General features: G+C 31.1%; 2 protein-coding genes across 2 annotated transcripts; both read right to left on the reverse strand.

Moving 5' to 3' along the window:
- Window positions 1–1,124: 1,124 nt before the first annotated feature.
- Window positions 1,125–4,272, reverse strand: LOC110426422 (acidic endochitinase-like). Its single transcript, XM_021441629.1, has 3 exons — window positions 4,169–4,272; window positions 4,027–4,077; window positions 1,125–2,073 (listed from the first exon to the last, which is right to left on the reverse strand). The coding sequence occupies exons 1-3, from the start codon at window positions 4,270–4,272 to the stop codon at window positions 1,125–1,127; spliced, it is 1,104 nt and encodes a 367-aa protein (XP_021297304.1).
- Window positions 4,273–8,863: 4,591 nt separating this feature from the next.
- Window positions 8,864–9,781, reverse strand: LOC110426302 (acidic endochitinase-like). The gene has a single exon (XM_021441505.1). The coding sequence runs from the start codon at window positions 9,779–9,781 to the stop codon at window positions 8,864–8,866; it is 918 nt and encodes a 305-aa protein (XP_021297180.1).
- Window positions 9,782–20,973: the final 11,192 nt, after the last annotated feature.

Here is a 20,973-nt window from a genome sequence, read left to right on the forward strand (position 1 = left end):
GATACATCAACACTGACTTGGGCTACAATTGTTATTTGAACAGAGAATGCAGCAGGAATATTGAAATATTTGACTCTGTTCTTTCCAGAAATTATGAGTAGGGAATAGTGGGACTGATTGCTTTAACAATCAACTTGGACCAATCAATTAAGGTTGGTAATTATGATTAAAAACAATGACAACATAATTACATATCTCTATTTACTTTTGTGATTAAGAGTAATTTATATTTTATTTAACATTACATTTATGTAGAATTAGCTGGCACGAGAAGAATGCTCACGGGTCAAACAGTGGAGGAAGCTGAATTAGCTGTCTTACTTTGGTCCTACATTGCTGTCAAAGGGAGAGTATTGTGATAAAGGAGATTGAAATGGATTGTAAGGTGGTGGTTGCTTGGATTAAAGCAAGACATTTGTTGGGTGTCTTGGGTCATATTGTAGAAGATTGTCTCAATCTAATGGTGAGCATTGATTGTGATTCTATTCTCCATTATCCGAGAGCGTGTAATGAAGTGGCACATTTGTTGGCTACAAGGGCAAAAGACATGAGTGAGGAAGCGGTGGCTTCATCATATGCCTGATGATATTCAACTTGTTATCATTAGAGAGTCTAAAACTTCATTTGAAGGTAGTTAGATTGATTATATGGTAATCCGATAATGATAGGGTATAAAGGGTACTCTTTTTCTCTTACCCATGGTTTTTATTCTTCAGGGTTTTCTCATGGGAATGTGTTTGATGAGGTTCTTTATCATGTATAGGGAAGATTTCTTAAGTTATTTTGAATATTAGTAATTGTCTCCTTCTATATATTTCAGATGTAATTCAATTTGATAAGGTAATGAAATCATCTTTTACTACAAAATAATAAAATTTACTGAGAGGCTTAAATATGTAATCCAAATCATGAATAATTATACAATTGAACGTTTTCAGTATTTATTGTTCAACGACAAAGCAAAAAAGGAAAGAAGAAAAAAAAGAAAGAATAAAAGATTACGACATAATATTTATTTAATTATTTCTGAAAGACTAAACAGGATTGGAATCCAGCTAGAGGCTTAAAGAGTACATTTATTTAAACTGGATTAATTCCAGCTTCATCATATAAACTCTTATTAATTAAGAAGAGTACACCAAGCCATCCCCGAGGGTAGAAGATTTGATAGAAGCACCATACCCAGTTAGCTTATCATAATATCGACTCCAAAGCATTAGGCCTCCATATTTGGCTGAGTTTTCTATCACCGGAAGAACATCAGCAGTTAGATTGCCCACGGGAATATAGCCTCCAGAATAAGCCGCATTCTCAGCCGCCGGTAACCCCATAAATATATTCGTCACATTTATCGAGGTAGTCCACTGATTCCATGATTTTATAAGGTCGTCAGCGACACCATCATGGTATTGGCATGGGGGATTATTATAAAATTGAACCCAAACAAAGTCAAAAAGGCCGGTATCAATGGCAGCCCCCAAATAATGATCAGGGAATGGACATTGAGGAGCTGCAGATAAGTAAACGCTTTCGCTTTTCTCTTTAAGGAAGCGGGCAAGATCATGGTAGTACAAATTCGAAGTCTCTTCTTTTACAATAGCAAAATCAATACCATCCAACGTGGCATCACCTAATGGACCAGCACATGTTCTTCCTTCCAAAAATGTGTTCCATAAATAATCTGCTACACTTTGGGCATCATCTTTAGAAGTCAGACCGTAAGTACCAATTGCACCACCAAGTGAGAGCAATACCTTGATTCCTAGTCCCTGGCAATATGTTATTTGTTCTCCGAATATAACGCACGTGCCGCTTGGTTGGTAGCAGTGACCAGCAAGGTCCATAGACGGGGTTTGGCCGCCACCAAAAACGTTAAGGAAAGCTATGTTTATGATATTATATGTTCCGGTGTCACATGCTTCCTTCAGGGTTCCCTCATTAAGATTTTGACCCAAGTAGGTGGAAATGACAGGGGCATAAGAGGTTTTGCTCAGTGGTACAGCTACGAAGAAGATGAGCAAGGCTATGGTTGGTGATTTCCTAGTCACTTTTGCAAATGTAGGAAGAGAGGGTCTGAAATTTAAGGTAGTGGTGTGATCTGACCATGCTAACTCTTACTACATTTTATAGAGTTTCCTGAGGTTGAAGATGCCAAAAGAAAATTATTTCATTCAAGTTTTGAATTTTCTTTTGTTTTCTTTTATTTTTTGAAAAAAAAAATGATATCGTAGGTACGGGTTTAATTCATGAACTAATAGTAAATATATGTGATCATTAGTCTTTACCTAAAAAGTTTTGTAGAAATTTCACTTTATCGATAAAAAAACAAACAGTACTAGAAATACATAGTACTCTATTTTGGACGGTGGAAGAGATTAACCTGCCACTTTAAGTCTCAAAACTTGATTGACTAAAGACTCTTGGTGGCATAAAAGTGTTTTAGCTGAACGAAAGCAAAAGCATCCTAAAATCAACCCGATTCCAGACAGCAAGACCCTCCCGACGGCAACGAAAGAGCACTCCCACCGCAAAGATCCCCTCGGTGGAAGAGATGGGTATAATTGCATGTTGCAGTGAGCCATTTCTTTCTTACGTGGATTCCACAACAAAGTTAAACGGAAAGGTTTGACGTTTGCAGAGATGGCCTCAGAGGTTTATTAATTACCTAAAAAACAATTGGCATAATGCTTAAAATGCAATGGGCATAATGCTCAAATATATCTTTAAAATTATTTTAAAAAATTTAAATAAATTTTTATTTTTTTATTACATTCAATCAAATTTTCGTATTTTTTTATTTTGAATCAAATAAACTCTTATAACTAATAATTGTCATTAATCAAAATACCGATATCTTTTAGAGCTAATGCCATGGACAGTGATTGCAAGGTTTGGTATCATTTCTTAGAGCCAAAATGCTTCCAGTGAAACACTCCAGTGATGTGACCAAGGATCAAGCGATCCTCTTGTAAGCAATTGTAAGTTAGCCTAGTTGATAAATAATTTTCCAATCCTACAATCCTCACTTCTAAGTGTATATATTGTTTAAGGAAATATTTGTTGAAGGGTTCAATGAATAGATGGATAAGATAAAGTGGAGCAAAATTCAAAATTCAATATAATGCATACATTCCACTATCATTGAAAGAAATGAGTTTGGGTGTGGATTTGAGAATAAAAAAAATGCTTGATGAATGAAAAGTGAAGGGAAAGAAAAAGGTATACATGGTGAAGAGAAGTAAGGCTATATAGGTGCTAGAATAATTACGTGCTTAGAGTGATTTGAGCCTTATTATATTCTATATCCTACCTTTACCCTAGCCATATATTGCTAGTTGAATAAAGTCCTAAAGATCCATAGTTAAGTGTTAGCCTATACTAGTGGAGAAATAAGTGAAAATTAAACTTATGAAATTCTAAGCTAGTTTGAAATTTGTATGAACATAAACTCATCCAAATTGCATGATACTCTTTGTACGAGATTTCACACACACACGAAAATTTCATCCAAACATGAGCTTGTATTGGAATGAAATGTAAACTTACACAATATTTATGTTTTGCTATAAGTTGGGAAAACAAGAAAATTTATAAGGAAATTAAAGGTGATTAATGGATTGGTGTAATTCCCTAGCTTGATGTTTTCAACTATGATATCTCAGTTTTATTTTTAATTTTTCTCAAAGACTAGAAAAATATTAAGTTTGGAGGTGTGATAACTCAATTATATAGAGTTATTTAGCCACATTTTGGATGTTAAAATAACTAAGTCCTTATATTTTAAGTTGATTTTAGTTAGTTTTTATGTTTTTAGCTAATTAGTTTAAAGTATGTTAACTTATTTCAATTCAAGTAATTCTAGTTCATTTTCATGTTGGAAGTCCTATGTTAAGCCATTACTAATTTAGTCCTTGTTTTTATAGGTTTTCAAATGCATAATGTTAAATGGTGATTAACTATGTAATGAAGACCAAGTGTAGATTTCTACTAAACAGGTTGTGGTAATTCAAACATAACTCGAGATACAGAGATTCAATCAACATGATTCTTGGACCATTGAAAATCTGAGAGGTAGACCTACAACATTCATGTTTACCATGTCACCTAGATCAATGTCGAGGTAGTAGAAAATCGCATTGCAAGGTGAGTCATTGAGGCAGTTCTGCACCAAGGTGGCTCAAGGAGCAGCACCACAGCCTTGAAAGACTTAAGGCCGCAAAGCCCAAAGAAGCAGCATTGCTCCCATACTAAATCTTGAGGGCTCAGTGCCATGGCGCTCAAGAAGGAAGGTCGTGGCACTCGGTGAAAGGTTGAAGAAAAAAAAGATAAGTGTAGAATGTCACGATGCTCAAGGAGGAAAGTCGTGCATTTCACTAGATCACAACTATTTGGAATTTTTTTTTTTACAGCTTTTTGGTGACTATAAATATGTGATTTTCAGTAGCTAAGAAGGGTAGCCTGAGCAAGGAAAGAACTGGCAACTAGAGAGAAAAGAAAAAGGTTCTACAAAGGCAGGAAACGAGAAGTGAAGAGGATTGAAGATCGAGAATCAACGGCAACCTTGTTCTTCATTCTAGTTTTTCATTTGTCTCTTATTCTCTTGCTGTAGAAATGATTTATTTTCTTGAAACTGTGATATTTGCTAAAGAAATGATAATGAACTAATCTCTTTTTCTAGGACTATGAATTATTTAAATAAGTAGTTTGATTGTATGATTTTTCTTTGCTTAGTATTGATGTGTATTGTATGGTTTATTCAAATCTATGTTTAATGCTTTTCATTGCATAATCACCAGTTGAAGGGATTAAGTTATCTATATGCAACTCGACGAAGGGAGTTTAGACTAGACCATTGATTTGAATAGCTTATGTTTGATTCATTTAGAGTTAGGTGATAGATTCATTTTTAGGATAAATAGATACCTAAATACCATAGGCAGCTAAATTAGGACATAAACTTAATGAGCTTTTCTTAATTAATTTTCATAGACATATGGGATTAATTTTGAAAAGTATGTGTGCAAGAATTTCGACAAAAACTTTTACATAAAATTGGATTCTAAGCAGGGGCAGAACTAGTCAATTTTTGTTAGGGGGACCATAGATGAAAAGGAATCAAGGCTAAAAATTTTTAAGACTAATACATTAAACTTAACCAACAATAAAAGATTTATAACAGAGAGTAATTTTATATAACATGTAAATCAAAAGAAATGAGAAAAGAAAAATTTATAATAATCTTTTAGGAAAGTTGAGATCGACGATGTTTCTTGAATTCAAATTCATCAATTATTGAGTCTATGCTGAAAAGGTTAGTAATATCTTTCTCAATATAAACAATTAAATTAAGTATAAAAAACTCATTATCTAGGATCCAAAGTAGTACAGTCAATATATAATATTTTTATTTTATTTTTATTTAAATTTAAAATACTTAATATAAAACTTTAATGCATAAAATATAAATAGGTAAATACGATATACAAAATTTCACCCAATGGTTAAATATATAAATAGTTAAAAATATAAATGGAGGGAAGAAAATAAAAAAATATGTTACCTTCTCTTAATTTTACACTATAATGGTGAATGATCTCTGTCCTTCCTTTGCCCAAGTTCAAAAGGCCATAAATCTATTTTGAAAAATGAAATATGGTTTAACAATGAGTTATAAAGAAAAGAGTAAAAAGTAAAAATAAAAAGACAAAAGAGGAGAAAGAAGGAGATTCATTTATCCCTTTTATCAATAAATTTCTTAATTTTCAGAAAAAAAAAAAGAAAGAGAGAAAAGGGTGTGGAACAACTTAAATTAAAATCAAATAAGAATTGTGAGGTCATTTTATTATTTTTTATTTATATTAATTATTAAATAAAAAATTTATTTTGAGGGGTATGAATATTACGTTCAATTAAGTTCATATATTTTTATTTTGAATTAAAGAAGCTTTTGTTTTTTTAATTTAAGTCAAATAAGTATTTATAACTAATAATTGACTTAATCAAAATATTATTTGTTATTCTATGCCGTATGGTGTTGACGTGAAATAATTGATAATAATATGATATATTGATATATTATAAATGATGATAACGTGATATGTTAATTTGACATAATAATATGATCATGTGTTATTTTTTATATTAAACATTAATGTCGTGTCATTATTTCTTTTTGGAAGAGCCAAAAATGATTTCTTTAAGGGTTTGAGAAAAGATCACCTCCAGAACATTGTATAAAATCAACGGTGCTCAGAATAAGGATTTTGCTTATTATATCAGCATCAACCGCTGTTATATCTCCCCAACCTTCCTCTGACCTTGCCTACCCTCAGCACCGTGCACAAAAACAGCAAAAAGAACCTACCATCCCAGAACCTATATTTCCGTGCCAGACGACTTCTCGGAAGAAAACAGAAAGCCCCCTATACATCATTCAACACTTCCCTTAGCCATCAAATCAGTAAACACAACAGACAAGACACCACAATAGAAGAGACCCTCATAGCCCCCAAAACTCCTATCCAAAAACAGACTTGTTAAACTGGCTGTGTGTCTCTCAACTGATCATCTTCAGGTGCTTGCTTAGTTTTGTTTCTTCCTTCTGGGTTCCCCTGGCGCTGTCCCTGTTTTCTTTCGATGACTTTCCACCTGTTTTTTTGTCTCTGTCCTTGTTTTATTTTTGTCCTGCGTTGGTCTTAGAGAATTTTTTCCATTTGCTGTCTGCTGCTGTTTGTGGCGCCTAGTATTGCAGAGTTCTCATCTGCTGATGAGGCTGTGTAACTTTATTAATATATGATGCCATTCAAAAAAAAATGTTTTTTTTTTAAATCCCAAATAAAGCATCCTAAAACAACCATATGGCTTTTGTTGTTTCCTTTTACATCGTCTCCTCTGACGTACAAAAGCAAAAATAACATGCAAAAATAGACTATAACATCTCAAAATTCAAATCCGGAATACTTTCCATTGAAAATTTGTTTGATAATATTTTGAATAAATGCACTCTACCTTCAATGCATTACAAATTGAAAAGTAAATGAAGATGTTAAAGAAGATAATATTGGAGTGAGGTATGAAATTCATTGTCTTATATAACATTTGTTTTTGTACTCTCTAGCCAAGGGAGAAAGAAGAAAACAAATAAAGAATTTTGTCTGAGTAGAGTTTGATTTTTGATATTTGGTGTTTTAGTACATTTGTTTGATAATATTTTGATACGACGTTGCTTCCATGTCCACGAGACAAAAGAAATTCAATACAATTAATGTTGTGGCAAAATCGAAGTGTTAATTTCGTCAATTTGTCATCATGTGTATGTATATAACTCTTATTCTTTCATCATTCATATTGGAATTTAATATTTTTATTTTTTAAAAAAATTATATAATAAATATACTATAGTCAAATTATTTTTCTTAGGTCTATGCCAAAGTCAAATTACTTTTCTTAAAATAGTACTATCTTGGATTGATGAGAGAAATTTCGTCCTTGAGACAAGTGACACATCTTTAATGAGATTAATAATTTGAAAAGACTTATTGCAAGGCTAGAGCATTACTATGACCCGAGTTTGGTTGATTTAATAAAAAAATCATAGAACATTTAAAATTTAGTTCAAATATAATTGAAGCATATATAATTCATTTCTTAAAAATATTTAAACAAAAAGATTTAAATTTGTAATTGAAATATATCATTAATTGAGAATATTTTTTATTTGTTTTAAGCATGTGGTGTTAATTAGCAGAAAGACCTATTAAATTTCTGTACCTGGTACAAGGAAAACAAACAAATCAAAGCTTTCTTTTTGTTTATAGAATTTTGAGGTTCCTCACCCATTGCCATGCACTGTTAACACAAAGGGTGAATCTGAAAATCTATTTTCATGCATAGTTTGATATTTTCCAGGCAAAGTATTGTCTATCATATGTGAATAAGCAAGCGATACTTGAGTAACAGTAAATATTGTTATTGTAATCGCCAGCAAGACATAAGGCTACAATGAAATAATTATATGAATTAATAGAATAATCAGAACACATTCTATGTGCTTTCCATTCTTCTTTCCATAAATTTTCATTCATGATTTCATAGTTCACAAGGTTTGGCCAAAGTTGCTTCAATTTGTCATGAATAGGCTTCGCTGGATCCTCCTAGTTCACATACTCCAATGTTTCCTTAATCAATCCCTCTTCTTTAACCTGTAAACTACAGCCCTTTATAACTATGATATCAGTAAGTCCAACACTCCATGACCATTTGTCTGTAAGCTTTTTATCTTTCTCAGTTCCTTACGTTTCCTTCCTTCCTTTTCATGTGGATACAATTATGTCATTGAAATCACCTGCATCCATTTGAAGTGAAAAGACTTGTAAACTAAAATTTCAAATTTTAATTGAAATACTTTAAATCTATGATATTTCGACACTGATTTGTGCTACTATTGTTATTTGAATAGAGAATGGAGCAGGAATAATGAAATATATGACTCTATTCTCTCCAGAAATTATACGTAGGGAATAGTGGGGCTGATTGCTTTTACATATCTCTATTTTCTTTTGTGACTAAAAGTAATTTATAGTTTATTTAACATTACATTTATAATCAAAGTTACCAAGAGACTTAAATACATAAAATCCAAATCATGGATAATTATACAATCGAAGGTTCTCAATATTTATTGTACTAGGACAAAGCAGAAAAAGGGAAAAGGAAAAAACAAGAAAGAAAAGAAAGGTTACCACATATTATTTATTTACTTATGGCTGAAAGACCAAACAGGAGTGGAATCCAGCAAGCGTCCTAAAGAGAACATTTATTTAAACTGGATTACTTCCAGCTCCATCATCTAAACTCTTATTAATTAAGAAGAGGACACAAAGCCATCCCCGAGGGTAGAAGATATGATAGAAGCACCATACCCAGTTTGCACATCATAATATCGACTCCAAAGCATTACGCCTCCATATTTGTCTGTGTCTGCTATCACCGGAAGAACATCAGAAATTAGAGTGTCCACTGGAATATACCCTCCAGAAGGAGCAGCATTCACGGCCGCCGGTAACCCCAAAAATAACCTCGTCGCGTTTATCGAGGTAGTCCACTGATTCCATGAGTTTATAAGGTCGGTGGTGACACCATCATGGTACTGGCATGGGGGATTATTATAAAATTGAGTCCAAACAGAGTCAAAAAGGCCGGTCTCAATGGCAGTCCCCATATAATAATCAGGGAATGGACATTGAGGAGCTGCAGATAAGTGGACGCTTTCGCTTTTCTCTTTAAGGAAGCGGGCAAGATCATCGTAGTGCAAATTCGAAATCCCTTCTATATCAAAATCAATACCATCCAACGTGGCATCTCCTAATGGACCAGCAGATGTTCTTCCTCCCAAAAATGTGGTCCATAAATAATCTGCTACACTTTGGGCATCATCTCGAGAACTTAGATAGTAATTACCAGCTGCACCGCCAAGTGAAAGCAATATCTTAATTCCTAGTCCCTGGCAATATGTTATTTGTTCCCCGAATATGACGCAGTTGCCGCTTGGTGGGTCGCAGTGACCGGCAAGGTTCATAGACGGAGTTTGGCCGCCACCAAAAACGTTAAGGAAAGCTAAGTTTATGATACCATATATTCCGGAGTCACATGCTTCCTTCAGGGTTCCCTCATAAAGATTTTGACCCCAGTAGGTGGAAATGACAGTGGCATAAGAGGTTTTGCTTAGTGCTACAGCAACGAAGAAGATGAGCAAGGCTATGGTTTGTGATTTCCGAGCCATTTTTGCAAATGTAGGAAGGAATGGTCTGAAATTTCAGGTAGTGGTGTGATCAGACCATGCTAACTCTTGCTACATTTATAGAGTCTCCGGAGGCCGATGATGACAAATGAAAATGATTTGATTTAACCTTTGAATTTTCTTTTTTTTTTTTCTAATAAAAAGATCATACTGTAGGCACGTGTTTAACTTATGAACTAATGGTAACTATATGTGGTCATTAATCCTTATCCAAAAAGTTGTGTTGAAATTTCACATTCTCCGCAAAAGAACAAACAATACTAAAATAGTATTATATTTTGGACCGTAAAAGAACAATCAATACTAAAATTACAAACATAGTTTTTTTAAAAAATAAAAATTAGCGGCTATTAGCAATGGAATTTCTTGTCAGTAATGTGCATATCACTGTTTGATCGAGAATTGATTGGCAGTCCATCGGTATTTTCAGCACATCATTATTGACAAAATCGAATATGTCCATCAAATTTAAATTTGTTTTTATGTGGAATGGACGCCACTCTTGAATAAAAGTCCAATTTTTTTTATAATAATCAAAAGATTCAATTGATAATGATTCTTACTGACAAAATCACCAATAAATCGTACGATGAATAACACAGTAAACTTATCAAACAAATAGTCAATGGAATTTCTTATTGTTTTTTCTTTGCCAGTTTGCTTTGAATGCTTTTGACTGTTGGAAACAAGATTTATGTGGCTACTCGATAATTTCGAATAATTGAGATTTAACCTCGTACTCAAATATAAAAATAATTAATAAATTAAAATATAATATAATAAAAAAATAAAAATAATATTTAATTAAAAAATAATCGAATCTTACAAGATCAATATTTATATTTTTCATGTAACTTTAAAATAAATTATAAACACTCATAAGTTTAAGAGTTACTTATTTTGTTCTAGATATCGTAATCAAGAGCCAATTAAATTTAAAAATCTTTACTTCTTCATTTTTAGGATTTGTCAAATCTTCATTCACTTAAGCGTTTGGTCTCTAATAGTAATCCACACAGTGACTGAAAAGACTTTCTCTAAGGTAGGATTTTACTTGCGCTAACAAATTTTGTTTTTAAACTAAAAAGACTAAAATTCTTGCCGAATTTTGTTTTTGTTAAATAAAAAAAACTATTTTTCTTTTCTTATCTTATGAAATGGCTGAAAAGTGATTGGACGTTTCAAGTTTTTAATTTGCTAATATAACATATTTATAAGGCCAAATTAATTTGTAACCCTAAATATAATAGTTGTATTTTAATTTGATTAAGTCTTTGAGAACTTAATTAATTTCTAACTTTATTTTGGTCTCTTTCAAGTAAGTCTAACTTAATTAATTATTTTTATTTAATCCTAATCATGTCAATTAATGTGTGTGACTTATTAGGCTTCTAACATGTTGACAATAAATATAAATCATAATCAAATATCAATTTGATAATTAATTTATATTTATAGATCATTATCAATGTCTTGTCTTGACAATACAATGATCAGGAACAATTTTAGAAACATAACTTTGATGCATAGTGATCTCATAATTATAACAACTTTATAATTCTCTTGCAAGGTGTTTATGTTCCATGAGTTTCATCCAATTAGTACTTAATAATTCCTTATTATTGTACTAACATAAAAGAACACCCTTATCACATAAAATTATGTGATTAAATATACATTAAATGACAAAAGATATTTTTTAACCAATCTAATTGGCAACATTCGGATGTGTTCTTTAGGTAAAGGCTGCCCCTCCGTTCAGTTTTTTGGATGTTTTGGCTGGTGCTTCTGGGGTTCTATGGATCGGATTCGATGGCGTGTGTCAGGATGTCCAAGGTTTCGAGACCTCGGCTGGGTCCGAGGAGTGTTCCTTTGGCTTCAGTTTTTTGAGCTTATCACGTTTGGATCATTTGCTTGCTGGCTTGTCTTTGCTTCGGTTGAAGATTTTGTGTTTCTGCAAAGGTGCTGTTTTTATGTTTCTTGTGGGCAGGGGTCATGCTTATTTCATTATGTTGTCAGGTTACTATTCATTTCTTTTTAAGCAGTCCTACTCCTTGTGTAATTGTACACGATCTTTCTTACCGAAGCTAGTATTCTTATGCCATAACAAGTCTCTTTTAGCCGGTTGAAGACTTGTTGTGGCATACTAGTTTTGTAGTTATCGCCAACATAATTATTCCTCAACCATACTGCTATTGGATTTCATTAACTCGTTTTTCACATTATAGTCCAGATATTAACAAATTATTTTTTAAGTGTAAAACAGAAATAATGGAGGTTTTGATGTTTGATATTTTGTTTTTTAGTAAATTAGTTTGATAACATTTTAATTTGTTTGTTTCAATGGTCCATGATAACAAAAGAAATTCAGTATACTTGTGGTGTGGCAAAATACAATTGGTGGGGTGCAAAATGATGGGGTTTTCATTATTTTTCTCTAATAGTAAATATATGTGGTCATTAATCCTTACCTAAAATGTTCAGTTGAAATTTCACATTCTGGGTAAAAGAACAATCAATAATAAAATGCATAGTATTCACGTAAAAGAACAATCAATATTAAAATGCATAGTATTCTATTTTGGACCGTTGAAGAGATGGTTATAATTGCATTCAATAAGTCTTATACTTTATTTTGGATGAAATAAATTCCTATAATTAATGATTGAATAATTGTTATTAGCCAAAATGTGACTTATCATTTTATATTTATATGGCAATGACATGATGTTAATGTGTAGGATGAAAAATATTACATCATTATATTATCATGTCAAATTAGCATGTTACGTTATCATCATTTATGATATATCAACATGCTATATCATCATCAATTATGATATGTTAGCATGTCAAGTCAACACCACGCAGTACAGAATGACAAATGACTTTCTCACTAAGTTAATCATTAGTTATAGAGATTTATTTGATTTAAAATAAAAATATAAAAATTTATTCGATTCAAAATAAAAACGTATGTACTTGATTAAACGTAATTAAAGCATAAGGCTTATTTTAATTTTTTCAAATAGTTTATATATTTTTTCAGATATTATGCCAAAACAATAACATGTTTGGTTCCAAAATATAATGGAATAATTAAGTATTTTGTGTGAATAGAATAAGGTAGGAATAAAATGAAAATGTTATTATCTAGTTTGGTTGACTGAATGGAATAAGGTAGAAATTACAATTATAACTTATTGCAATGTTCAGTTGGTAAAAATAATTTTGGAATAACAAAAGAATAGATGATAAAAAAATAAAAATACTATTTATTATAATATATGATTATTTATTTTTATTTTATTTTTTAAATATTAATTGTTTATAAATTATTTAAAATATTAATAACTGATAATTAAATATTAATATTCTATTTACAATTTAACCATTAACACTTTAAATTGTTAATATTTTATTTATAATTTAAATATTATTACGATTAAAATATTAATAATTGATAATTAATTTTTAAAGATTAAAATATTAATTTTTTATAATATATAATTGAAAACTTAAACTTTTTATTATAATATGTGACTTTCTATTTTCATTTTATTTTATTTTTTAAATATTAATAATTTATAATATATTTAAAATATTAGTAATTGATCATTTAAATATTAACATTTTTAAATATTAATATCTTATTTATAATTTAAATATTATTATGATTAAAATATTAATAATAATTACGTGCTTTCCAAAAGTATTAATAATTATAATTTTTAAATTTAAAATATTAATTTTTTATAATATATAATTAAAAATTTAAACTTTTTATTGAAATTCTTTTTTTTCTTTTTTTTTTCCCATTTTCACTTGGAAAGGGCATTTTTATCTTATTAATTTTTGAAGCTATTCCCTTGACCCATAGAATAGCAAATACCATGAGAGTTGGTATGAGTTATTTTTTGATTTTAGGTGATTTTAGGGAATAAAGATTCCTGAAGAATGGCTATTACTTGGAACATTTGACAACTACACAAACGAACATATCCTTAATGAAATTGATGGTTTGAGGAATTTAAACCAAGATATTCACAGCTAGGAATTTGTTCTGTGTTGAACGATTAGGTGTTATGTCTATGTCATCTACGTTTTACCGCTAGGGTGTTTTGTTGTAAACGTCAATCTGATCTAACTTCGTTTGATCAGACTTTGTATCAGTTGAAGATAATTAATAAAATTGTTTATGATTGAATAAAAAAATGTAGTAAAAAATAAAAGGTTTTACATGTGCATGTGTGTTTACATATGGAAAGTTCCATGAATTCCAGCGTAGTGTTTGAAAAAATTGAGCTTGCTTATTTTCAAAATATTCAGTCCATTGGGTACCTCAGTTTCCTTGGTTTTGTCAATTTTACTCAAAGACAAACGTATCGATTAGATATGACAATCCTATTGTCTTCTTTATATCTGTATGCAATTTGTGGAGCATCCATAAATTTCACATGTGATTAATTAAGAACAAAAGCAGTTACAGTACACATATTGTCGTCTTTATATCATTATATTATGGAACTAATTTGGAGTCTTTTGGGCAGCATTCTTTGCATCTTCCCTATTCATTGTGTTTCAAAAAATTACAAACTTAATTTTTTTTGAAAAATAAAACTTACCGGCCTATTAACAATGGAACCTTTTTTTTTCAGTAGTGTGCATATCACTGTTTGATCGAAAATTGATCTGTAATCCATAGGCGATTTTCAACACATTATTATTGACAAAATGGAATTCGTCCATAAATTTTTTTTTTTAAGTGGATGAAAGCCTAATTTTTTTTGTAACGATCAAAAGATTCCATCGATAATGGTTTTTACTGACAAAATATACCAACAAAATTACCAACAGTCAATGGAATATCTTATTGTTTTTTCTTTCTTTGTTAGTTTACTTTGAATTCTCTTGACTGTTGGAAACAAGATTTCTGTGGCTGCTTGAGGATTTCGGATGGGCTCTTTGGGTAAAGGCCGCCCCTCCGCTCGGTTTTTTGGATGTTTTGGCTGTGCTTCTGGGTCTGAGGAGTGTTCCTTTGCCGGTCTTGTTCCTTTGGCTTCTGTATTTTGAGCTTTTCACGTTCGGATCATTGGCTTGTCTTTGCTCCGGTTGAGGTGTTGAAGATTTTCGTCTTTCTGCAAAGGCGTTGTGTTTCTGTTTCTTATGGGCTGTGGTCATGCTGCTGGCCTGTTAAGGATTTTTATGTTGTCAGGTTACTGCTCATTTCTTTTTAAGCAGTACTACTCTTTTGTAATTGTACAGGATCTTTCTTACCGAAGCTAGTATTCTTACGCCACCGCAAGTCTCTTCTAACCGGTTGAAGACTTGTTAATAAAATCCGTCTTTCAAAAATAATAATAATAATAATATGAAGAACATTGCCAAAACCTTAGGCTTCCACACCAGAGACCAAATAAAAAACCCCACTCTTAATATTCAAGAACATCAATACTAAACTACAAACATCTCCTTTCTTCTCAAAATTAATTTTTCTAGGGTATCTACACTATGCTTTAGCTGTTAAAAATTAATCTTGAAAGTTTGTTAGAAATCTAGAATGAAATTCATGACAAGGTTTATAAGATATAAGAGAGAATTTTGCATATTTCATGCTTTAAAAGTTTCTTTACCTTTTGCCATTAATATATAAAATAACACTTGAAATTACAAAAAATAATGCACTTGATCTTCAATGCCCTCAAAAATTTGAAAGAGAACAATTACGTCCTATATATGATCTGTTTTTGTACTATCAAGAAAAGAGATAAATTCAGAAAGAAAGCACATAAAAATTTTTGTCTTGGTGCCAAAAAGAAGAGTAGGTTTTGTAGATATCTCCATCATAATTATTCCTTAACCTTATTGCTATTGGATTATCATTAACTCGTTTTTCACATTACAGTCCAGATATTAGCTAATTATTTTTTGTGTTAAGTGTAAAAGAGAACCAATTGAGGTTTTAATGCTTGATATTTTGTTTTTTAGTAAATTAGTTTGATAACATTTTAATTTGATTGTTTCAAGGGTCCTTGATAACAAAAGAAATTCAATATAGTTTTGATGTGGCAAAATATAATTAATGGGTGCGAAATGACGTGGTTTTCATCATTTTTCTCTAATGAACCTTAATTCATAATGGGGAAAGCAGTCATTTTGTTTTTTTTTTTTTGGTTTTTTCAGTTTTAAAACCCATCATTTTAATTTGCACTCTTCAATTATATTTTGCCACATCACAAGTAAAATTTTGTCTTTTTTTGGAACATTAAAATTTCTTGGTGACAAGAAGAAGAGTAAGTTTGGTAGATATCTCCATCATAATTATTCCTTAACCTTATTGCTATTGAATTTTCTTTAACTCATTTTTCACATTGTAGTCGAGATACTAGCTAATTATAATTAGTTATAATACTCTATTCTACCTACATCCACATTTGGCTTAAAAGAAAAAAAAAAGACTATAATTAGTTTGTACATCAACTACAATGTGAAAGCTAGGTCAAAGCAAAAGATAGGCTAGACATGATTTTTGAAAAGCTCTTAAAATAAAGTAACCGTTATGAATATATGTATGAATATCCATTATATTATGGACAATGAATTTTAAATTAAGTCAAACAGTCCAACAAACTAGCTCAAGAAATGTAATCTGATTTAAACTCTTAGATAGAATTAGATTAGGATTATGATTCAAGTTGTTGGCCTATAAATAGGCCTCTCACTTCATTTGTAAATACACATTTGAATAAGATTTTCTTATTCCCTTTAAATACTTTCTTTCTTCTGTTTCTTTAATTGTTCTTTATATGTGCTTTTAAATTATATTTTCATAACACGTTATCAATACGATCCTCTAATCTCTCAAGTTTTGAAATTATTTGTTTTCATCATCTTCAAGCTTCAAAAGAATTTTAATGATTGGGTTTTGATTTCTAGTTTTAGCAAATTAGGTAAGTGTTGAAATGTCATTTGTTCTTTAATTTCTAGTTGTAACAAATCAACTAACTTAATATCTCTTTGATGTTTTTATTCCCTTAAAAATATAACTTTAATATGAATTTTACTATCATATAGTATATATTATATTTTATTCCTTAATTGGAAAGTGAATTTGCTATAATATAGCTATTAATGAAAAATCATGAATGTCCATTCCTTGAAATGAATGTAACAAACAGGCTACTAAAAAAAGTATAAATTTATCCATTCCCTGAAATGAATGCGGCACCATTTAAGCATTATGGTCATAGTCATGAATCCATCCATTCCTTGAAATGAATGCAATGTCATTTAATAATTATGATAGTCATAATATTTTACACTATATAATTTTATTACCAAAAGTGGATAAATACATTAACCCAGTAACCCACTAAAAGTGGATAGCATATCAAGAAGTAGATGAATACTTGTAATCCACCAAAAGTAGATGAATAATTTTAACCCACCAAAAGTGGATAAATAATGAAAAGAAAAATATGGACAGAATAAAAAGAATATATAAAATGTCTTGTCATCAATGTGGCATGAAAGGCCATTAGTCACATACTTATATGTCTTGAATTTTATCAAGTATCATTGAAAGCTAAAACATATTCTAATAATTTTAACCATGACCAAGTTGATATGTTGTTGATTTCATATCTACCCTAAAAAGGAATTAATCATATGATTAGTAATGGAAATATCCATTACTAATTTTCCTGTCCATCCTGAAATAGGAATTAATGTTGTTATTGGTAATGAAAATATCAAAGAATGAAATTTCTCAATAGTTCATTGGTATATTTTAGTGTAACTATATTATAAAGATGCTTTTATATATTCTCATTATATTTAAATGATATGCTTTTATTATGTGTTTTAATTCTATATTTAATATTTTTTATGTTTACTTGTAAGTTTCTTAATGTATATATCTTTTTTTATTGAAGAAAAATATAGATATTCATCTTGTTAGATCTAAAATCCATGATATAAATATATGTCTAGCAGACATTACTACAACGACACTCTATTTAGATACAAGAAATATTTTTTCCACACAAAGATGAGTTCTCAAAGGAGGTTAAGAATATACGTTGGATATAAATTTTCATCTAATTATCATTATCTAGTTTTGATGCTCGCACAAATTAATATCAACTTGAAGTTCAAAAGATAATTCTTTTGCAAAATATAATCAATCAATTGCTAGACGTATTCATTGACTTAAATAGAATAACTAAATCTTATATACTAGCTACAAATACTTCGATTAGCATTAATGTCCTTGTAGGACAAGCCATACTAAAAATATAAAGACCAATCGGTTTCAAAGATAAAATTCTCAACAAAGAAATAAGCTAATATTAAATATGGTCAGAAAAAGGAAGTAGAAACTTTAAAAGAGATCCTTGGCATAATTTCAAAAGAAACTCAAGTACTTGAAATTATTGAAAATAAAGAGATCTCAATCAATTATGTCATGACGAGAAAAAATAGAACTGGAATGAAATAAATGTTAATGATTTTTTTGTGTATAATATAGAAATCAATATTATGAAAGAAAAACGAGGATCTTGAACTTATATTTATTGAAGAATATGGACATAGAAATGATTGGCCAATGTAAAAAGATGCAATTAAAGAGGAATTGAATTTATTTGCAAAATATGAAGTTTTTGGATCCGTAGTCCATTTAGCAAATTATATAAAACTAATGGGACATATATGAGTATTTGTAAGAATACGAAATAAGAAAAATGAGATTATGAGATATAAAGCATGTCTTATCATATAAGATTTTACCCAAAGACCTGGTATTGAGTATGAAGAGATATGTTCTCTGTGGTGGATGAAACAATTATATATTAATTAGTGTGGCAATAAATGACAAAATTAAAATGTGTCTAATAAATATAGCTACAGCCTATTAATATGGCTCACTTGATAACAATATCTATATAAAAATCCCTAAAGGATTTAAGCTGCCTGAGGCACAAAATTTGAATTTTCAAGAAATTTATTTGATTAAATTAAATAACTCTTTATATGGATTAAAGCAATCTAGACGCATGTGGTATAATCGTCTTAGTAAACTCTCATCGAGGCTTTTTTTTTTACTTCCTCTAGTTCAACTTTGTATCTGTGCTCATATTCATCATTTCTATCTCAAGTTTTCTTTTAGCCAGCTCATTTTCTAGGAGAATATCTTGAGGATCTAGACCAACAAAGAATTTGGATGCACTTTTTAGAGGACATACGATATCTTTTACTCGCTAGGCATGCCAAGCTAAATATCTAGTGGTGACCTCATTAGTGAACCTTCCTTGATCCACCCTACTTATTTTTCTTTATGCTTGAATAATATCTTGGATCTTCTTAAGGGTTCCCGACTTTCTGTACGAGAAATCTAGTTGGTTGAGCTTGTGTGTCATTGGTACAAATTGCTCAGATCCAAATTGTCTTTGTACCATTTTTGGAGCATAACTATTTACTCCCCAAGGTCCCATTAGTGGTACCGATGGTTCATCTCCACACTTGTACATCACTTGCATCCTAGGCATCTAGGGAGCCCCCTAGGTCACCCACACACTTATTAACCTTCGAAGTCTTGTAATCCATTTTTCCTTTTTCTTGCAGACTGGTTATTCGCTTTCACAGAATTCATGGATTGGACAACTTGATGAGAGGAATGGCTTTCAGAATCTATCAACCTTGCATTCAAAGTGGCTTTTTATCCATATGGTGGGAAGTTGGGCACAACCGATGAAATGCCCTTCACCCTTCCGCCGACAATAGTTCATTGATCTCAATGTCTCAACTATGATGGCTGAAGCTAGGTTGATGTTCCTTGTTACTTGGTCAAAGAAATCTATGATCGAGACTTCAACGTGTCTTAAGATTTTTGAGATGATCACTAACCCAAATATTGTCAAGGCAAAGGCAAGATGACCTTGTTCATCTTCCTTGTGTTTCTAAATATAATTATTTAGGAAATTCCATGAAAGGCACTCAATATCCCCTTTTTTCTTCAAGTTTTGATTGACCTCTCCAGTGGTGACATTTAACAACTTGGTCAGTTTCTTCCAATGCTTGGTCTTCTAAGCTCTCTAGTGTACCTTGTCCGGTTACATTTGGTTTATATGAAGTAATGATGAATATTCCTCTATTATTGGTGTCATATCGACTTCATTGAACACAAAATACCAGTAAGAAGGATCCCAAAACTAAGTGATTGCATGAATATTCCTCTATTATTGGTCTCATATCAACTTCATTGAACACAAAATACTAGTAAGAAGGATCCCAAAACTAAGTGATTGCCTTAAGTAGCTAATCATTCACGTGCACATAGAAAAGCCATGCAATGTGCCCATACTTGTTGTAGAAACTATCTTGACTACTACGCCTCTATTGCTCCCAAATCTCTTTCATCTTTGAAAGGTCATTTTGTTTGAGATCAAAATGAGCCTTCTCTAAAAGAGTTGGGATATGCCCCTTGGCCAAACAATCTCTTTCATCTTGTTGAGCTTGTCTCATTTGTAGTTCGACCTTATAGTTGTTCCTATACTTATAAAGCAAGCTAGTTGATGACAATGCCATAAATGTAATCAAGATTCCTTTAGTCAACAGTTGTTGTATAGCCATTATTTCCCCATATGCAATGATGCAAATGGGTGCATGACAAATGAAAGAGAGAGAAAAAGAATATTCAAGTCAATATGGTGAATTACATTAACTTGCATTAGAAATAAAAACAGTAACTATTGTCATGGATATTTTTCACGTCATTGGAGGTAATCTACTCCATGATTCTTATTATTTTTGGTGAGGAATTTAAGGCAAAAGGTGTAAAAGGAGTTACTTCATCTGTGCCCAATTCAAGATCTTTCTCTTTGACGCATAGGTGAAGCTCTACCTAGGGAAAAGGTGCTTATGACACTCTATATGTTGGATTTGATTTTGAACGAGGCTAAAGGTTCTCAAATTGTTCCTCACTGTTGTCCACTCGGACTATTAAGGTACCTCAATCCTCACCCATTACAGGTTTCGAATGGACTAGGTTCAATTTAAGTGGGAGTGTTCACTAGCCCATGCAGAGGTTATCACCTTACGAGAATATAGCTACTACACTCCCCCTAATAAAGGACAAAGTCGGGGTAGAATGCTTATGCATGAATGCAACATGT

Source organism: Theobroma umbraticum, unplaced genomic scaffold (genome assembly GCF_002168275.2).
Source record: "Theobroma umbraticum cultivar Fairchild unplaced genomic scaffold, ASM216827v3 scaffold_55.0, whole genome shotgun sequence".
NCBI lineage: Eukaryota > Viridiplantae > Streptophyta > Magnoliopsida > Malvales > Malvaceae > Theobroma > Theobroma umbraticum.